Source organism: Bubalus bubalis, chromosome 11 (assembly GCF_019923935.1).
Source record: "Bubalus bubalis isolate 160015118507 breed Murrah chromosome 11, NDDB_SH_1, whole genome shotgun sequence".
Taxonomy (NCBI): domain Eukaryota; kingdom Metazoa; phylum Chordata; class Mammalia; order Artiodactyla; family Bovidae; genus Bubalus; species Bubalus bubalis.
Window position 1 is genome coordinate 16,127,415 of NC_059167.1, and position 20,985 is coordinate 16,148,399.

General features: G+C 37.0%; 1 protein-coding gene across 16 annotated transcripts in view; it reads right to left on the reverse strand.

Annotated features, from left to right (window-relative positions):
• Window positions 1-20,985, reverse strand: part of TTLL5 (tubulin tyrosine ligase like 5) — a 315,903-nt gene that overhangs the window by 206,711 nt on the left and 88,207 nt on the right. For 11 of the 16 annotated variants that reach the window (XM_006052845.4, XM_025296474.3, XM_006052848.4 and 8 more), the window contains 6 exons: window positions 14,326-14,388; window positions 13,070-13,118; window positions 10,305-10,354; window positions 9,235-9,273; window positions 3,495-3,652; window positions 2,234-2,540 (listed from right to left, as the gene is read on the reverse strand). In XM_006052845.4, the coding sequence (XP_006052907.4) occupies window positions 2,234-2,540; window positions 3,495-3,652; window positions 9,235-9,273; window positions 10,305-10,354; window positions 13,070-13,118; window positions 14,326-14,388 (666 nt within the window). The remainder of the gene's footprint in view (window positions 1-2,233; window positions 2,541-3,494; window positions 3,653-9,234; window positions 9,274-10,304; window positions 10,355-13,069; window positions 13,119-14,325; window positions 14,389-20,985) is intronic. The other 5 variants (XM_006052853.4, XM_006052851.4, XM_006052855.4 and 2 more) reach the window with 2 other exon arrangements.

Here is a 20,985-nt window from a genome sequence, read left to right on the forward strand (position 1 = left end):
TCTTTCTGACTTAAGACGGTGAGGCACCCCTCCACTGGCCTCTTTCTACCTTCCTATAAGAAAATATATCCATTCCTGTATGTATCTTTAATTCTTTTACCATCAAATCCTCCCCCTAATCTATAAATCAGCTCCAGAATCCCTATCTTAAGAAATCTTTTTTCTCTTAGCCTGCTCTCTGATCAGAGTTCTCACCTTCCTTTCATTCATTGTCAAACCCTCTGAAAAAGCCATTTCACACTTGCTTTTCTATTTACTCAGCTCAGTTTCTCTTCTATCCACAAAGTCCACACCCACGTCATAAATGCAAGAGACTGTTCAGAGGCCTCATTCTAAACTGGGCTGCCTGAGGCACTCACTCTTTAGCTTGAAACTCTCTTCTTGTAGCTTACCATCCTGTCTCCTCCCAGTTTTATAGCTGTCTCTCTAACTGCTATTTCTTGATCTCTTACTATAGAATGTTGCTTTTCTCCAGGCCTCAGTTCTCTTCCTTTTCTCGTTGTCCATGTTTACTGAACTAAACTGAAATAAACAAGTTCATCCACTCTGAAGCTGTACAGTCCTATTCAACTCTGACTCACAAAGCTGTATTTTCACCTATCTACTGAACATCTTCACCCTAGAACTCTTCCACCTCACTGTGTCCCAAACAAAACACATTATTTTTATCATGAAACCAACGCCTGTGCTCCTTATATTGACTGGCTGCAATATCACGTGACCAAATTTGCAAAAATATAGGCTCTGTGGGGTTCTTACATCCACAAAGACCAAGCCCTAGCAACTTTAACTTGCAAATTTCATTAACTCCATCCCATCCTCTTCACTCCTATAGCCATTGCTCTGATAGGGCCTTCATCTTCCCGGCTCTGGGCTACTTGAACAGCCCCTAACTCAGTGCTCTACTCTTTGTCACTGTTCAGTCGTGTCTGACTCTTTCCGACCCCATGGACTGCAGCACACCAGGCTTCCCTGTCCTTCATCATCTCCCGGAGCTTGCTGAAACTCATGTCCATTGAGCTGGTGATGCCATCCAACCATCTCATCCTCTGTCATCCCCTTCTCCTCCTGCCTTTGATCTTTACCCTTACTTCTCCTCTTATCAATCACTATCCCACAACACGACCAGAATTTACTTCCTAAATCAAGATCTGACCATATCACTCATCTGCTTAAAAATTATCCATCTAGAAAAAAGTCCAGGCTCCTCTATGGCCCTTTATGATCAAATGACATCCAATTTTTTAGTCTCACTTCTTACCACACCCTTTTCTCCACATAACTCCATACCACTAATCTATATTCCTCAGACTTGCCAAGCTCATTTCAATTGCAGGGTTTTTATACTTGCTGCTCTGCCTGGAATATTCTGCCACCTGATATTCACATGATTTACTCCTCCTCATCATTCAGGACTCACCCTAAAGGTTACCTCTCCATGTCTGAAGCACCATAATCTAAAGAAACTTCTGTCCTATTGCAGTCTAATACCACACCCTATTTTATTGTCTACACAGCACTTCTTATTGCCTGAAGTTACCTTGTTTCTTTGTTTACTGTCAGCCTTCCCCGCTAGCCTGCGACTTTCACGAGCCTGTCTTGGTCTCTACTGCAACATTACACAGTCTGGCACAATTCCTGATATAGAGCAGGTACTCAGTAAATATTTGTCAAGGGACTGAATGAATGACTGTACCATCACCCTCTGCGCCTTTATTCCCTCTACTAGCACTCCCACACTTAGCTGTCATCTTCCAAATCCTGAAAGCCTACTCATCCGTCAAGTCCTGGTTCAGATCTTGCCTCCTCCCTAACCTCTCCCTACTCTTCCCAGGCAAGACCAGTCACTCCTTATCCTGGGTCCTAAGAGCCCTTTGTCCATACTGGGGTCATAGTCCCCCCTCTTTAAGTGTCCCCACACTAAGCCATGAGCTGATTTGAGCTCCTTGTCTTGGGTCACCTTGTACTTCAAAGTCATTGATACTAAAACCCCCAAAATATTTGTTAAGCTAGTAAGACCTGGGTTTGATTCATAGCTCCAAACCTTGGACAAGCAACTTCTCTAAGGCCCAGTTTCCTTGATAACAATAATATCAAATCACATTCATTAATTCACAGGAATCCTGTGCATAAAAAATGAAAAATGGCTATAAAGCCACTAGCACAATGCCCTGGTGCACAGTACAAACGACCTGCTTTCGGTTTTACCAAAATAATTAGGAAAGATACATACCTAAGATTGCCATTATCTTGCAGGATCTGCATCAGGTTAAATTTAGGCTCTGGCTCCTGAGTTTCAATTCTGCAGCATTGTTCACCTTTGTTATTCCACTCAGGAACCTTCATGGCATTTTCTTTGGGTGAATTTTCTATCATAACAGTCAGTGAGGGTGTGTATTTGGCTTGATTTTCTCCAAGGGACCCTGCAGACTCCTCCTGGTAAGCTTCCTGTTCTTCATCTTCATTGTCTAATGCAACTTCTTCCTCTTCTTCACTCTCTGTCCCAGTTTTAACATTCATTTCAGCTGGTTGGGTAATCACTAAATGCGAAGAATCACTAATGTTGCTGAAAAAAGGATTAAATTTTCCTCTCTCCCAATACCTTCCTTTTATCCTTTTAGTAACAACCCATTTCTAAATTGGATGCCAAATAATGCACAACATTCACAGCATACACACGCCCCTCTCCAATCTTATACCTTCTAAAAACCTACAAATGATCTTCATTAGAGATGATGCTTCTCATCACAATACCAATGGCTGACTCACATCTCTAGGCAGAAAACTTTTTAGTGATCCCTACAGTGTGTTAAAAGTTTCTAGAGGGATGCTTTTCATGGAGGTACACAGAGCAGGGGGATATCTTTCCACCCTTTGTTTATCCATTCTCCTTCTCCTTCATGCCTTTGGCAGGTCTTTGAGGACAAGGGCCACAGCTTTTTTTATTTGTCAGTGAAACTGCAGTGACTAATGTGGCTGACACAGGCACTCAACAAACAAAAGGAGGAGGGAGAAAGAGAAGTCAATTTGTCAGTGACAAATAGATCTATAACATGGGAGATTCTGGGAGAGAAAGAAATTCCCCCTTTTCTGTTTGTGTTTAAAATACTTACACCATTCAGCAAATGACAAAGGATAAATTGGACTTCATACCTAATCATGAAAACTCCAAATAAGAATGCTCGGGGGTTCCACTGAACTTAAGCTAAGTATCAGGTAGCAAAATGATGCTGGAATAAGAGCAAAAGCCCACATGTGTATGCTTCAGATAGTCTTCAACACAAATATTATAGAATGGAAGGTTTAAAAAACTGATTTTTTTGAAATGAGTTTCAGAGGAAACGAGTATATATATCAACAAACAAACAAACAAAAAAAAGTAAGCGTATGTGATCAGGAAAGTCCTGATTCATTAAGTACTAGTTAAGAAGCTGATTACATCAGTCTGACAGGACACACATATTGGAGCTTGGTGAAGGCTCCCTGGCAGGTACCTGGGTATTTTGGCCTCATTGCCCTTAATCTGCCACTCCGTCGTCTACGTTTTCGCACCTCCAGAGACAGGAGCTTCCTCTCATAGAGAGCAGCGTGCAGCTTGGCCCTTGAATTCGTACTCTCTACCTTCAGTTCTGGTGCTCCATCAATCGCCATTCTGTGAGGAAAAAACATGGCAGCTAGAACTTTCAGAAGTTCTTTTATTCCAAGACTAAGCTTGATAGAACTCTGTCATGATGTCAGACCAGGCATGGTTACTCTCATGAGTTCTGAAATGTCTGGCCAATAAATGGGAATATTGGAATCTATGTTAAAATTTCACTAATGGCCTATCTGAATTTGTTAAATGTTGTGAACAAAAATATGTCTGAAGACAATGGTTAAGCATTTTTATCTATCCAACAATACGGGCTGACTATTCAGTGCAGAGACCATAAAGTGCTACCAACACCCAAGCCTAGAATGACTTGAGATACTGGCAACACTTCAGTTCTTAAGCTGAGGGACGGCCAGAGGTGTACTTATTATTTATTCATTATAACTTAGAATGACACAAACATTCTTTTGAAGTAGGCAGTATTTAATGAATACAGATTTAGCAGCTGTTGAGGAAAGAGCTGATAATCGGTGATGAGAGCAGCACAGACCTGAATGAGACTAACGGGCAGAGAGCGTCCTTGTGAAAAGTCACTATGATCTTGGGACACATTAAGTCTCAAGCACTCCAACAGGAGGGACGTCTCCCTCGGAGCACACTGAGTTAGAGGAGGAGCTGGGGAGAGGTGGCAGGGACTCCCCCGGTGTTGAGCACAGGTCAGGAGTTAGGGTGAGAGGCACGGACAAGGGAAGGCAGCAGATGGGGGACAATGCCAAATTCAATCAGGTCATGGATGGGGAGAGGGACGGCCACAGCTACACTAGGCATCAGAAAAATCATAAAATTAGGGAAGTGACAGGCATCATCAACCCTCCACACAAGGACCGGGCAGAGTATAGGACAGGTAGAGAAATCCAGGTCACCAAAGAGAGACAGGGTTCTTGGGTCACCAAGTCAGAAAAGACATATCCACATTAGTGTTGGAAAGCAGGCAGCCAATGCTGTGCACCCAGAACTCAAGGTCTTACTGGTTGGCTCTGAACTCTCTCTCTCGTGAACTCTTTAGAACAGGGCTCCCCAATCTCGGGGATCTAATGCCTGATGATCTGGGGTGGGGCCCACATAATAACAATAGAAACGAAGTGCACAATCAATGCAACGCACCAGAATCATCCCCAAACAATCCCCTCTACCCCACCTACGGAAAAATCATCTTCCCCAAAACCCGCCCCGGTTCCAAAAGGTTGAGGACCACTTTGAGGTCATAATTCATCATCGCTCCCCTAGGAGTTTTCAGTCCCTGAGTATGATGGAAAGGCTGTGTCTTCTGGTCTATTTAAGGCTTCTAGGGATTTCTGGTTGGATAGTCTGGACATAAATATTTTGAAGGCCTCCTCTCTAGAGCAGGAAATTGAGCTAAGAACTGGAAATGTCCTGACACCAGGGGCAGAAAAGGGAAGCAAATTAATAAACTTTTAAAAATTGTTCAACCCAAGTTTATCATAATCTCAACAACTGAATGTTAGCCCCCCACACACAGTTGTGAAAATGGTTTTAGATAATTAAATAATAAAGAAAATAAAACAAATCTGATGTTTAAAATAACAACTATAAGCTTCTAAGGAACCCTGAACAGACATACAACTCACCACTATTACAAGGCATGGCAGTAGGGAGCGCTGGGGGAGGAAACAGAACTGTGTGTATAGTTCTCTGAGGGCAAGACCCGCGCTTGTCTTTTCTCACTGGTCAGTGACACTTCTGAGACTGCTCAGCATACACCCAACATACTATAAATACTTCTTATTTAATAAACAATTGAACTCCTTATAAATAAATTGTAATAGCTTTTATCTACATCTATTTCCTTTTATCTTTCTAACATTTTATGAAATATTTAAATACAATTATACAATGAACATCCATATACCCACTGGCCAGTTTCTACAATGAATATTTTACTATATTTATTTCATCACATATATATTTAATCTTCTCTTTTTATATCCAAATACCAATCCACTTAATTTTTTAAGCATTTCAAAGTTGCACAAAGACATCAGTGCACTTCACTCCTAAACACTTAACTGATGAAATTATTGGGATCTAGAGGTCAATATTTGCTTTATAGGGCTTTGAACTTTTTTCCCTTCTCTTTTCTGTAACCTAAAAATAATATACAGTGAAATACCCAAATATTAAATGTCCATATGTCCATTTGATGAGACCTAGAGCTATGCAACCCAAATTCTAACATTCTAACCCTCAGAAAGTCCTCACATCCCTTCCTAGTAAACCCCTCCCTCATACTCCTCAAGGAAACTGTTCTGAATTTTTTCATCACATTTTGGATTTACCTGTCCTAGAACTTCATAAAAACAGAATCATACAGTATGAACTCATTTATTAGCATATTTTTGAGATGGATCAAAACTATGGCTTGCCTAATAATTTTCTTAAAAGTGTTTTTAATAAACAAAATTTTTAATATTGAGGACATTTAACTTACCATTTTTTTCCTTTTTGCTTACTGCTTTCTGTGTCATATCTAAAAACTTCTGCCAAGCCCAAAGTTACAAAGATATTTTCACTCACAAAGTTTTATAGCAATATTTTTTATGTATATGTCTATGAATCACCTATAATTTTTCTGGGCAATAGAGGTTGAGGTTCATTTTTTAAAATACAATATCCAGTTTCACCCCCATCTGTTAAAAAGTTTCCAAGTTTCCTTTCCCCATTGGATTACGTTAGGCCTCTTGTTTAAAGTCATAAGGGCCCATTTCTGGGCTTTTTATTCTCTTTCACTGATTAAATCTGTAAGTTTTCATTACTACAGCATGATATTCCTTTAAGTCAGGTACTTTAGGTCTTTTTCAAGATTACTTTGGATATTCTAACTCCTCTGCATTTTTATATACACTGAAAAAAAAAAAAACAGTTGGTCAATTTCTACCAAAAAAATTACTACAATATTCTTTAGATCATTTTGTGGAGAATGAATACTTACAATATTAAGCTTTCTAAACCATGAACATGACATATCACTGTACTTATTTAGATCTTCTTTAGTCTCTTTAAGTAACATTCAGGAGCTTTTAATATATATAGTAAGCATAGTTGTAAAATTTATCCCTAAGAATTTTGACCTTATATCCCAAGACCTTGCTAAGCACACTTGTAAGTTCTTACAGTCATTCTGTATATGCCTTAGAATTTTCTACTAACCTGATCATGTCATCTAAGAGGAAAGATTTTAACCTCTTCATTTCTAATCTGTATACCTCTTATTTCTTTTTCTATCCCTCGTTTTACTGTACTATTTAGGAACTCTACCATAAAAGTAAATACAAGTGGTAAGAGCAGACATCTTGCCTAATTACTAATCATAGGGGTAAAGCCTTCAATATTTCAGTTTGACATTAGAAATAGGTTTTTCATAGAAGGCCTTTATCAGATTGAAGTTCTCTTCTATGCCTGATTTACTAAGAATTTTTCTCATAACATGTATTTAATTTTATCAATTCAATATATGTGGGTTGTTTGGGATCTTTTTGCAGCTAATAAAATGATCATTGGTTTTTTTTTCCCCTTTATTTAATATATAGGAAATTAAATTGACTAATTCTCAAACCTTAAACCAACTGTGCCTTACTGGGGAAAATCTCACTTTAGCCATCTGTATTACCCTTTTAATATACTAATCAACTCTATTTGCTATTATTCTTTTAAGGAATTTTGTGTCTATGTTCACGTAGATATAAGCCTATAATTTTTTAAAATGTTTTTGTCAAGTTTTCATGCCATACTCTTCTGGTATCATAAAATGAATTGGGAAGTACCCTTGCCTATTTTTTTGGAAAGAATTTCTTTAAGACTGGTATATGTTCTTCCTCAAATATTGATACAATTCACCAGTGAAATGACTTGCAGTGTGCTTTGTAGCTAAGTTTTTTTTTATATAAATTCAATATTCTGATTAAGCATAGGGCTATTCAAAATTTCTATTTCAGCTTGTACCAGTTTTACTGAGAGTTCTCTCCCCACAGGGAATTCAGACATTTCATTCAGGTTGTCAAAGTAGTGAAATAAGGTTGCTAATAATAATAATATTCCCATAATATCCTTTTTATGTCTGTAGGATCCATAGTGATAATCCCACTTTACTATCTGACATTGGTAATCAGTGTTTTCTCTTTTTTCTAGATAAATCTACTTAAGAGTTTATCAATTCTGCTATTGGATTTTTATTAATTTTCTTTATTGTTTGTCTTGTATTTAATTGGTATGCCCTTTATCATTTCCTTTCTTCAACTTACTTTTGGTCACTCTTCATTTCCTAGTTCCATAAAATTGAACATTAGATCAGTGATCTAGTCCTGTTTCCTAGTACAAGTATTAAAGTTATAAATCACATGCCGCCCCCTCACACACACACACACACACAAGCAAACAGTACTTTGGCTGTACCTCACACATTTTAATGTTCTATTTTCATGATCGTTTTGAATTTTCCTCATGAGTTCTTCCTTGAGCCATTGATTAGTTAGAAATAAAAATATTAATTCCAAAATATTTGGATATTTTCTATTGTTATTGATTTCTAATTTCATTGCAGTCAAAGAACATACTCTTAATAATTTTAATTTTTTTAAATGAATTAAGATTTGTTTCATGCTTCAGCATAAGGTTTTCATAGGCTACCTTTTATTTGCTTATATACCACCAGAAAACCAGTTCTGATGACACATAAAATGTCCTAAAGGAAGAACAAAACCCACCAACGTTTAAATAAATATTCTTGTTGTTGAAGTTTTTCCCCCTAATTTCTAAACTGACAGTAGTATATCTATGAAATGTATTCCTTGACTAATAACTGGAGAAAATTTATAAGCTAAGCATGACTTTCATTTAGAAACAAAGTATAAAAGTTTATTTTTCTCAGTTTTCCCTAAATTAAATGGCTATCATATTTTCCTCCTTTAAAGAAAAATCAGGTTTATGCTTCAAAAGATTTGGATGAGAAAACCAAATTTATCTTAAATTCTTAAATGCAAAAGAAAAAGCTAAATATAGGAGTTTCTTTCTTATTATCACTGTGTTTTTTGAAGAGAAACAACACAAAGGGGATGTATGCAATCTCTCAAACTGGAAGGTATGTATTTAGGGTTAAGAGTTCTTATTCTGGCTGCAGTTTTCAGTTGGGCAAGGCCATCCCAGTCATTCTTCTAAGACCTATCTCTCTTCTGCCAAAATTAAGAGCCACAGATATTTTGCACACTTCTAGTTCCAAGGCAAACTGCAAGTAGTTCTGCTCAGTCCTATATGGTACAAAGTCCCATACCTGTATGCCCCAGGTATGTCAAGGCCAAAACATAACCTTTTCTTTGAATTTAGCCTGAGATTGATCTTGAAATCTCACTAAGACTTTGGGCTCTCTCACATAGCCAAACACAACTACTATCATTGAAATGATATATTTGTAGTTAAAAAATATAAATCCCAAACTTAGTTTGTAAAAAGTTTGCCACACAGTAGTGCTTCAATACTGAAAATGGTTATGTAAAGTATCATGCTTAGTCTGTGCATGGCCACATATTATGCACAGGGAAAGAATTTCTCAACTTTTAAAAATCAGTTACCGTGTTCTTCCTGTCAATAAGCTTCTTCTTGGGTTTCCCCTACAGGAGTAGAAAGGACAAGTGGGTTAGAGCACTACACAGATACTCTCTCCTGAATTCACACTCACACACACACACACACACACTCCTGAGATTTATACTACAGAGCTTCAACATGGAATTATGCCAGGGAAGGCATCTTGGGGTAGAAGCAGAGAGATGAATCGAGAACATGCTCAGAAAAGAACAGAGTACCATAACCTTTAGGGAAGATCAATAAAAAAACAAAAGATAGAGGACAAATGAATTCTAGAGAAAAATTCTAACAATTACTTGCATTTGTACATATAGCCACAAATCTAATCACACTTACTGTTCACAATAATAATATGAGCCCTGTTTATAAAAATGAGCAGGATAAGACCATTTGGTGACAAGCTCAATGTCAGAGCTTTAAACAGTTTAAATCTGAACCCACAACTTTGGTCTCAGACTTCAGGACTCTTTCTACTTGCACTGAACTATATTAGGGAAAGAAGTCCATCTCAGTTCTCATGGGGGTTCAAAAAAGATGCTCATGATAAATAGATTTTCCACAATTAAAAAAAAAATCTCTTTAAAAAAGAGATGTTCCTCATTGTTTCTAGAGTTGGGCTCTAACCACAGGAAGTAAGTACCATTCACATTTAAAGTGGCTTCTGTTTGTCATTCAATTTCCTTTCACTTGACACACTTTTAAAAAAATTTCCCCAGCTTTACTTGTACTCATTTATGAATGTGTATATTTAGTTTGGTACAATTTTATCACTGCGTAGGTTCATGTATCCACAGACAAGATACTGAACAACCCCATCACTATTGGATCCCGTATGTTGCCGTTTTATAAGCACACACTTTTTACCTAACTTCTGGCTTCATCTGTTCTCCATGCTAAAATTTTATCATTTCAAAATGGTTATATAAATGCAATCATACAACATGTAACCTATGGTATTGATCTTTTAAAAAAGAGACAGATGCAATCAATATCAAGATATTCTATCTATAGAAAAAAATCAACTGAAAAATCTGTCTCCACCAAAACACTTTACCTTTTCCTCCCCATGTCTTCCGTCTGTGCCAGTGTCCTAATACTGCCAACCTATTAGCAGAAAGTCTCAAAATTATTTTAACTTTTTTGAATCAGATAATGGTTTTTCTCTGTAATTTGCAATCATGAATTCACATGACAGTCACCGGGGTGGCTTTTTAATAAGTACAAGACTTCAGTTTGGGATTGGCTAGGGCACAAATGGGCTTCCCTCTGTGGCTCAACAGTCCACCTGCAATGCAGGAGCTGTAGGAGAAACAGGTTCAATCCCTGAGTCAGGAAGATCCCCTGGAAAAGGGCATGGCAACCCATTCCAGTATTCTTGCCTGGAGAATCCCAGGGACAGAGGTGCGCTACAGTCCACGGGGTTGCAAAGAGTCGGACATGACTGAAACGGCCTAGCACGCACATGTGGCACAAATATGATGTTGCTAAAATACAGCCAGAGTTAAAACTACTGCCGTGCCATGAGACAGCAGGTAAGACACTGTTTGCCAGGGCAGGATGGGGGAGTGAGCATGAAGTGGGAGGGCAGGGAAGGCAGACAAAATGAACCAATTATGAAATGAAATGATTAGAGAATTAGTTTGAAAGTAGTTCTGACAATAATACAATAGAATTTGCAAAAGAGAAAACATGAATTCAGATTGAAGAGAACAGATTTAATGGAAGATGTAAGGCTTGCAACAAACATAATTTAATTTTTTTAATGCATGTTTGTGTGTGTGCCTGCTTCATGATAGGTTCTGATACTGTTAAAGAGGAATATAACCAAGTATCTACTCTTAAAAGCCAACTTGAAAGTAGACAAGAGTAGTTAGTACTAACTGGCAATTATAATACAATATGTACAATATGGCGATCTAAATCTGATGGAGGGATAAGAAAGGCTGGGAGAACTTCCTTCTAGTCTGGGTAAGAGGATGAATGACATAGCTAGAAAAAGAATTCAGGGTAAACTGAAGGCCACTCCAAGGGAATGTATGGGAATTCCAATGGAATGTAAGGATAAGGAGGCATGAAAGAGCAGTAGATATGGTCTAATTGGCCATGGGTTGGTACTGAAAAGCAGAGATTAGGCTAAAAAGGTAGGAAGAGTAAATCATAAGGGCCTTTCTTTGCTAAACAGAAATTCATGTTTTTTGAATCACAGTTTTTAGAATGCTTTATAAGCAGGAGTTGCTGCTAGAGCCTAAAGAAAGAAGTCAAGGAAAATATCAATTTGGATGGGAAAAAAAAAAACAAAATTAATCCTCTAAAAGAAATTCAGCATCATATACATGTAGGGGATCATCCGCAGTTGTGTAAGTGCAATTTTGTTACCAAAAGAAATAACAGAATTTTTTCATGTTACTTTAGCGTTGTTCCAGGGGTCTCAAAATATTGCCAACACTTCCCACGCTTTTTAAACTATGGTGGTTATTAGTCCCACTGCTAGGCCTACTACTATTAACACATTATTGAATGTGTTGATGAAAAAAGCACATATGTTATTATATCTCAAATGTTTTCATTGTTTTGCTCACCCCGGAAAGAATGCTTCCTAATTTTGGTAGTGGCTTCCAGATTGCCTGTTCTACCTTTCTTCTCCCTCACAAGAAGCTCAATTACAGAGTAATCAAGCCTCAAGCATAGACCCCATGTCAGTTCACAAACAGACTGACACAACCTTTAAGGAAACTCAGGCAAATTACCAATCCTAAACAAATAGTCCATTACTTATAAATATGACTAGACAATTAGAAATCACCAGATGTTGCAGGAAATATAAGAGCATAAACTAGAAAGAATGAGATAAACAAGGAGAAATAATCCAGAAGAATTCAAAATAGTGCAAAAAACAGAAAAGAACTTTCAATAATCATGCTAGAGAGATTAAAAAACATATTTGTAATACTGTGATTTATAGTGAGAAATATATATACTTACTTGGTTTTCATCCCTGTTTCTGGCACAGAGCTCCTAAAACCCTTAAAATGTCTAAGTGATGAGTGGTAAAGGCATCGTTTGTCATGCTAATGAGGTGACTTTTAGAAAGTCCTTGGATCACTTCAGGATGGGGGCTGGTCACCAGAGGAATCAACCCTGTGATGAGAGGGTTGAAGCTTTCAGTCTCATCCCCCGACTTTCTGGGAGGGGAGAGGGGCTAGAGATAGAGTTCAATTACCCACAGTCGATGATTTAACCAATCATACTTATGCCATGTGGCCCCCATAAAAACCTAGAAGTATGGGGTTCAGAGAGCTTCCAAGTTGCTGAACTTGTGGAGAAGTGGGGAGAATGGTGCACTTGGAGAGGGCCCTAAAGTGTCTTTCCCATCTGGCTGTTCATGAGTTATATATACCCCTTTATAATAAACTGGTGATCCAATGAGTTGAATATTCTTCTGAATATCCCCCCCACAGAAGGGGTCATGGAAATCTCTTATATGCAGCCAGTAGGTCAGAAATAAAGGTAACAACCTGGGCTGTGATTAGCATCTAAAGTAAGGTGGGGGGATTGTGGTGGGGGAGGTAGAATCTTGTAGGACTGGACCATTAACCTGGAATCTGACGCTGATCTCCAGGTAGATAGTGTCAGAACTGAACATGTTGCAATTGCTTGGTGCTGTAGGGGAAACTCCTACCTCCTCCACATTGGAACTGGTACCACAACCAATTTAATATTACATCCATAAACTATGAATGTATGAAATACATTCATTACATACATAAACTATGAAACTAGTCAGAAAGCAAAAGCAGTTGTTGGATGTTAAAATCGTACCTGCCAAAATAAAAAGAAGTCGATCAAACAATCCTCTTCAGTGCTGGTGCTGAGTAACAAGATAGGTAAGGCTAAAGATCAATTTAGATTTTTTAGAAGACAAAGTTCAAAAAAGTTCCAAGAATTTAAAGCTAAGAGACCATGAGACCAAAAGTATGAGAAAAAAGTAAAGAAATATGGAGGATATAGCACAAGATCCAAATTTCATCTAACAGAAGGTCCCCAGGAAAGACAGGATACGGGGAATATTTCCCACAGTTTAAGAGACTGAAACCTTCAGACTGAAAGGATTCATCCACTGCAAAAGCAAAATACTGAAAAGTAACACATCAGAACAAATCTTAGTATAGTGTCTGAACTGGAACAATAAAGAAGGCTTGTAAAAATTTCCAGGGAGGAGGTAGCAGGTAGGGAACTGGGACCAGGTTATATATAAAGAACTGAGTTTCTACATAGTCCAAGTACATCTCAAGATCTCTTTCACTGGAAGCTACACAGTGTAATTACTTAATCAATGGTAATAACCACAAATTTACAGAGAGAAACTGGAAATCCTATGCAGTTTCTGATGATGGATAATGAAATCACAAGAAGTGGCTGAAATCAGGATATCTCTTTTTAAGAATCCCACGTAAAAAGCACACATACCTTGAAAATAATACAGACTTCTTTAAATACCTAAGGTTCCTTGTTGGTCAATTACTGAACTGTACTGCAATGCAGTTATGTCTCGGGGGCAACAGAAGTATGTGGGACTAAGGAGTCCCTGACTGCTGTGCTATTTGAATTCCGACGTCTGTTTCCCATCATTTCTGCCCTATTTCCCCTTGTATTGAGGTTATCAGTTGTCATTTCTTACAACTCTCACAGTATTTATTTTGTGAATTACCTCTCCTGTAGCTTTTCTAATCTGATCCTTTTAGTCTCGTCTAGTCTAGAAAGACAGATAATCATGTCTGTGATAAGCGTGTCTAAAGCAAAAAGGCACTGAGAAAGGGCCTTCCTTTAAGGAGGAAAAATTTTAGGATATGTGTTAAGGTCTTTACGGTTTAATCTGTAGCGTCTATAAATATTACAAAGTGCTGAGAGTTAATGAGTTCTAAAAAAAATGAGGTTTTATGTTGTGTTTTCCATAAAGCTCTTTCTATCAAATATTCCTGAAGAGTTTCATAAAACCTCTTTTCTTCATTTGCATTTACTTTCTGTTAATTTTATGATCTAGTCCTACTGAATTTATAAGATTAGCAAATCTCCACCTGTCTTGAAAGAGACGTGTCGCCAGCATATAGTTCATGGAGGTCTTGTGTTCAAGGTAGGACCTAAAAGACAAAGAGAGGAACTGGTTATTTCTGAAAGCTTAGCTGAAGAGGAAAAATATAGAAATAAAACACAAATCAAGCACAAAAGTGACAGGTTTTCTAAAAAATATATATATAGTCTCTAACGTGACAAAGGAGGAGATATTTGCTCAAATTAAAATGATAAAAAAACTAGAATAGCAGAAAATACAATAAAAGAAAATAGATGACCATAATAAGAAAATAAAAAGGAAGGCAGGATTTCTTGGATTAATAAAAGCTTGTATACTAAATTCAGAAAATAAAACTGGAAAACAAAAATGAAACCACCATCACAAATCACAGATAGCTAGAAAAGAGGTCAAATGAAGCTGGGAATGGAAGATGCATAAAGGGCATGAAAACACTGACAGATTGTTTCAATCATCTTATTTCTCCAGAGGCTTCAGTGGCTCCGTGATGCCAACTGCAAGAGGCATACACTTTCTCTTTCAAGATTTCAAAACCTGGGTCATCTATACCATCCGTTCATTCACCCTTTGTCCTCACAGTTCCCCAACAGGGGTCCTAAAGTCCAGACAAGTCTCCTATAACGCTCTCATACCACACCTCCCACTGACATTTTTGCCTCTGTCTGGACACCTTCTCCTCACACCCTCTTTACTTATCCATAATCCACCCTTCAAGAAGCAGCTCAAGTCCACTGTGCTGCACAAAGCCTTCCCTGAGACTGCTGCAAGTCTACAGAGGTTCCCTTGTTCTGGCCTTCCTCCTTCGCCTTCACTGCACGCCAGAGGGACCTGTCATACGCTGTCTTGTAGAATAACTTTCTCTTCTTGGAAAGCAGCATGATGCAGCAGGGAAAAGTAGGATCTGGAGTCAAAACACCTGAATCAAGTCCCACTGTGTGATCGTGGACAAGTCACATTACTTTCCTGAGCCTTATTTTCCTTATCATTAAAATGGGAATAACAATGATGTGTATATGTGAGTGAGTGTTAGTCACTCAGTCATGTCTGAATCTTTAAGACCCCATGGACTGTAGCCCGCTAGGCTCTTCTGTCCATGGTGTTCTCCAGACAAGAGTACTGGAGAGGGTTGCCATTTCCTTCTCCAGGGGATCTTCCTGACCCAGGGATTGAACCTGGGTCTCCTGCACTGCAGGCAGTTTCTTTACCATCTGAGCCACCAGGAAGATGTGTATAAAGTACATTATAATTACAAGGAGCAATACAAATATGAGCTATTTCTATTACATGTATAAATAAATTCTCTCTAATCATACTGCTAACTCTCAAAGGACAGAGATCCCAACTAACACGTGTTTCACACTCAAAGCACCAAGCATACTGCTAAATACTTGTTGATATTCAATAAACATACATTAATAAAAAAGGAATATTTGTTAGCAGACAAGTGCATCTTTTCCACGCTGCATGAAGGTAACTCAATTAGTTTAAAATTCTTAGTGCTCTCTTTCACTTTTCTCAGGAAACAGTTGAGCATTACCTTCTTTTTTTAGCATTATCTTTTAAAGTTGAACATTCACTTATCTTATTGCTCTAGATACATTCCATTCCTAGATATATACCCAGGAAACACACATTATAATATTTAGAGCACAGCTGTCTTTAACAGCAAAAAGACCAGGAAGTTGTCAAATACCATCAAAAAGAGAATGGGAAATTTAACAGCAATATAAAGTCATAGAAGAATATAATAAAGCACTGAAAAACAATGAATGAATTAAAAAGCTACATGTAACAAAATAAACCTTAATAATATAATATTGAATGAAAAAAGGAAGAATACATAAAGCATGCCATTTTTAAAAGAAAAAGTTCAAAAGCAATACAAACTAAACAACAGAATTCTGTTTCTACATATAAGATGATAACTGCTGTAAGACTTGCTCTTTCACCATAAACAGCTAGAAAAGTGCATAAAATATATGAAACAGCTGTTTGCACACATGAAACAATAGGCAGTTCAGGACTGTGATACCTGAAAAGGGAGATAAATGAAGGGAGCCCCTGACTGGTCCACCTTCCTACCAGAGGCAATTTCAGACAATGCAGAAAGAGAAGGAATTCAAGGAAAATCCAAGAGTCTCTGTGTTCACAAGACAGAGATCACAGTTCTAGAAGTGCTAGAATTTTCAGAGCAATGTCCTGGAAAGGAAGAAGCTATACATAAGAAGAAATCAAAACAAACAAAAAAATCATCACAAAGGACCCTTTGAATCTTTGGATGAATTCAGATCTACTCAGGCACAGGGTGAAAAAGTGCACAGGCTGTGCAAGGAGCAACTGTCAGAGTAAAGAAATTAAGGAGAAAGTGTAAGCTGAATACTTTGCACATACAAGGCTGCCAACTGATCTGAGTTTCCACCAGCCAGAATGGAGAGATCTCACTGAACATGGGAGTCATTTAACAGACACCCGCAAAGAGTCTTCAGTAGTGGAATTATCCTAGACCTAGACAAAAAGCTATTCTAAACAAACCATAAAAACACTTTTAAATGAGCCTGAAAAAGATTAAGCTGATCTACAAGTAACTTAAGTGTCTAGCCTAAAAAGAACTTTCAACAGGCTTTAAAGAAGCAATAAAATCCAAACACAACCATACAACATTTACAATGTGCAATTACAACATTCCCTTTTAAAAGAATCACTGTACATCTGCAGAAACAGAAAAAATACAACTCATTGACAAAAGGAAAATCAGTCAATAGAAACAGACTCAGAAATGACAGAGATAATAGAACAAGATTAAAACAGCTATTATAAACATAATATATGCACATGAGTCTAAAGGAAATCATAAAAATAATTTTTCAAAAGAGAAAAAGAAGATATAAAGAGAAACAGATGGTAGTCCTAAAGGTAAAAATAAAATACGTGAAATGAACATTTCATTGATTAGAATTAATAGAAGATTTAACACTGCAGATGATTTAATTCCTTCAAAGATGAATAAAATGAGAACCAGAGAAAGAAAACCATCCAAAATGAAGAAAGAAAAAGAATATAAAAAAATGAATGGAGCTATGTAACCATAGTACTGAAAGGAGAGGAGGGAAATGGAAAAAGCAAATAAACAAACAAAAAATTTGAGGAAATAACTGCCAAAAGTTTTCCAAATTTGAGGAAAACTATATATAACTCCATAGACCAAGAAACTCAATGAATCTGAAGCAGAAGAAACATGAAGAAAATGACACCAAAGCATATATCATAATCACATTGTTGAGAATCAGTTATCAAGAAATAATCTAAAAAGCAGGCTGAGAAAAAGAGCCACATTATGCACCAAAGAACAAAGGAAAAAATTACTGCATGCTTCTAATCAGAAAAGCCAAAAGCCAAAAGCCAACAGAACAATACTTTTGAAGTATCAGGGGATAAGTGCCAGCCCAGGACTCTAAAACCAATGAAAAAAATCTTTCAAAATTGAAAATATAAGACAGACTTACAGATAAACAACACTTGAGAGAATTGATTGCACTAAAATAAATCCTAAAAGTTCTTCAGATGGAAGAAAATGATGTCAGATGAAAATATGATCAACATAAAAGAAAGAAGAGCAATGGAAATGATAGTAAATGCATAATTATGAGACTTTCCCTCCTATTTAAATTTCCTTAAACTGTTCAAAGCAAAAATAACCAAAGCACTATGGTATTTAAAACTTAAATAGAAATAAAATGCATGACAACAACAGCCCAAAGGACAGGAGGGAAGAATGGAGGTATACAGGTTGTAAAATTCCTAAATTATACATGAAATAGTGTAACATTATTTCAAGGTGCCCTATGATAAGTAAAAGATGTATACTGTCACCCTAGAGCAACCACACTTTTAAAAAGCACAACAAAGAAGCAGGAGGAATGAATTAATCCAAAAAAGACAGGAGAAAAAAAAAGGGAATAAAGAACACATTAGACAAAAAGAAAACAGAAAGTAATGTGGCACATTAAATCCAATCACATCACCATGCTGTACATTAGATTCCCAGAGTCTATTCATCTTAAACCTGATTTGTACCCTTTGATCAACACCTCCTATTTCCCCATACCAGTCCATGGCAACTATCAGTCTACTCTTTGTTTCTATCAGTTCTACTTTTTTTTTTTCAATCAAGATTCCACATATGAGTGAGATTATACAATATTTGCTGTTCTGGTTTATTTCAGCTAGCATTATCCCTTAAGGTTCATCCAGGTTGCCACAATGGCAGGACTTCCTTTTTTTGACAGTAATCTACTTTAACTATAAAGATGCAGAGAGATTAAAAGTAACACAATAAAAAAAAAGATACGGCATGCAAACACTAGTCGTAAGAAAGTTGGAATGGGTAAGGGTGAGGGGAGGAGAAACTGGTGAAGACAGTCAAAAGGTACAAGTTTCCAGTTACAAGATAAGGAAGTACTAGGGTTATAATGTACAACATGTAAAAAAGAATTAATACTTCTGTATGCTATAGATAAAAATTTTTAAGAGACTAAATCTTAAGAGTTCTTTAGTTTTAGTTCTTCTCTGTTTAACTTTGTGTCTCTATGAGCTGATGGATGTTCACTAAACTTACTGTGATAATCATTCCATGACGTAAGTCAAATCATTATACTACACAACTTAAAAAAAAAAAAGAAAGCTAAAGCAAGTATATTAAGCAGACAAACAGACTTGTGGACAAACAGCATTATCAAAGATAAACAGGGACATTTCATGGCAGTAAATAAGTCAATTTATGAAGAAGACATAACCAGTCTATTGCAGAGGGACCTAATGACAGAGTTCCAAAATCCACGAGAAGAAAAACTGACAAAACCAAAAGGAGAAACTGCCAAGGTCTCAATTACAATGGGAGATTTCAACATACACTCTTGATGACTGATAAAATTAGTAAAATAGAGAACATCTGAACTGTCCAATACTTTGACCTAACAGACATTTATAGAACACTCCACCCAACAATAAATAGCAGGATGTATATTCTTTTCAATGTACATGTTACGTTTGCTGCTGCTGCTGCTGCTAAGTTGCTTCAGTTGTGTCCGACTCTAGGACAAGTCATATCCTGAACCATAAAACAAGTCTCAGTACATTTTAAAAGATTCAGCTTACACAAAGTACATTTTCTGAGTACAAAAGAAGTAAACTGGAAATCATTAACAGAAAAATCTCTAGAAAAAAATCCAAATATCTGAAAACTAAATAACGCATTTCTAAATAGTCCATAGGCCAAAGACAGAATAAAAACAAAAAATACAACAATCAAAATATATGGAACTCTGCAAAAACAGTACTTGGTAGGAAATTTATAGCGCTTAAACACATACAGAAAAGAAGAAAGGTCTCAAATCAATGACATCAGCTTCTATCTAGAGAAACTAGGGGGGGGGAAAAGCAAATGAAGTCCCCTAGTAAGTTAAAGAAAGGTAACAATATTAGAAGGTAGTCAATGTATAAGAAATAGAAAACAATGAAACTAAAAACTGGGTCTCTTAGAAGATCAATGAAATTCATAAACCTCTAGCCAGACTGAATATGATAACAAGAGAGAAGAATTAAATTACCAATATCAGAAATGAGAGAAGTAACATCACTGCAGATTCTACCAATATTAAAAGGATAGGTGAATACTAGGAATAATTTTGTGCTTACAAACACAACATATATGAAATGGACAAATCCTTGAAAAGATACCAACTACCAAAGGTCATTCAACTACAAAGAGCTAATCTGAATAGCCCTGCATGTGTTAAAGAAACTGAAATTGAACTTCTGGTCCGGATAGTTCACTAGTGAATTCTACCAAACATTCAAGAAATTAAAAAATACCAATTCTCCATAAATTCTTCCAGAAAATTGAAGAGATGAGAACACTACCCAACTTATTCTATGAGGCCAGCATTATCCTCATACTGAAACCAAATATATTATAATAAAACCACAGATCAGTATCTCTTATGAACAGAGATGTAAAAATCTCATTTTAGTAAATCAAATTCAATAGTCTTTAAAAGGATACATGTCAGACCAAATGGAATGTATTTCAGGAAAGCAATGTTGAGTTTAACATTAAAAAATGGATGTAATTCACTATATTAAAAAAACAAAACAGAAAAAACATATTATTATGTCAAGAGATGCAGAAAAAGTAATTGGCAAAATCTAACATCCATTTCAGTGTGTCTGCCACAGCCTTGTCTAACTCAATGAAACTAAGCCATGCCCGTGGGGCAACCCAAGATGGGCGGCTCATGGTGGAGAGATCTGACAGAATGTGGTCCACTGGAGAAGGGAATGGCAGACCACTTCAGTATTCTTGCCTTGAGAACCCCATGAACAGTATGAAAAGGCAAAATGATAGGATACTGAAAGAGAAACTCCCCAGGTCAGTAGGTGCCCAATATGCTACTGGAGATCAGTGGAGAAATAACTCCAGAAAGAATGAAGGGATGGAGCCAAAGCAAAAACAATACCCAGCTTTGGATGTGACTGGTGATAGAAGCAAGGTCCGATGCTGTAAAGAGCAATATTGCATAGGAACCTGGAATGTCAGGTCCATGAATCAAGGCAAATTGGAAGTGGTCAAACAAGAGATGGCAAGAGT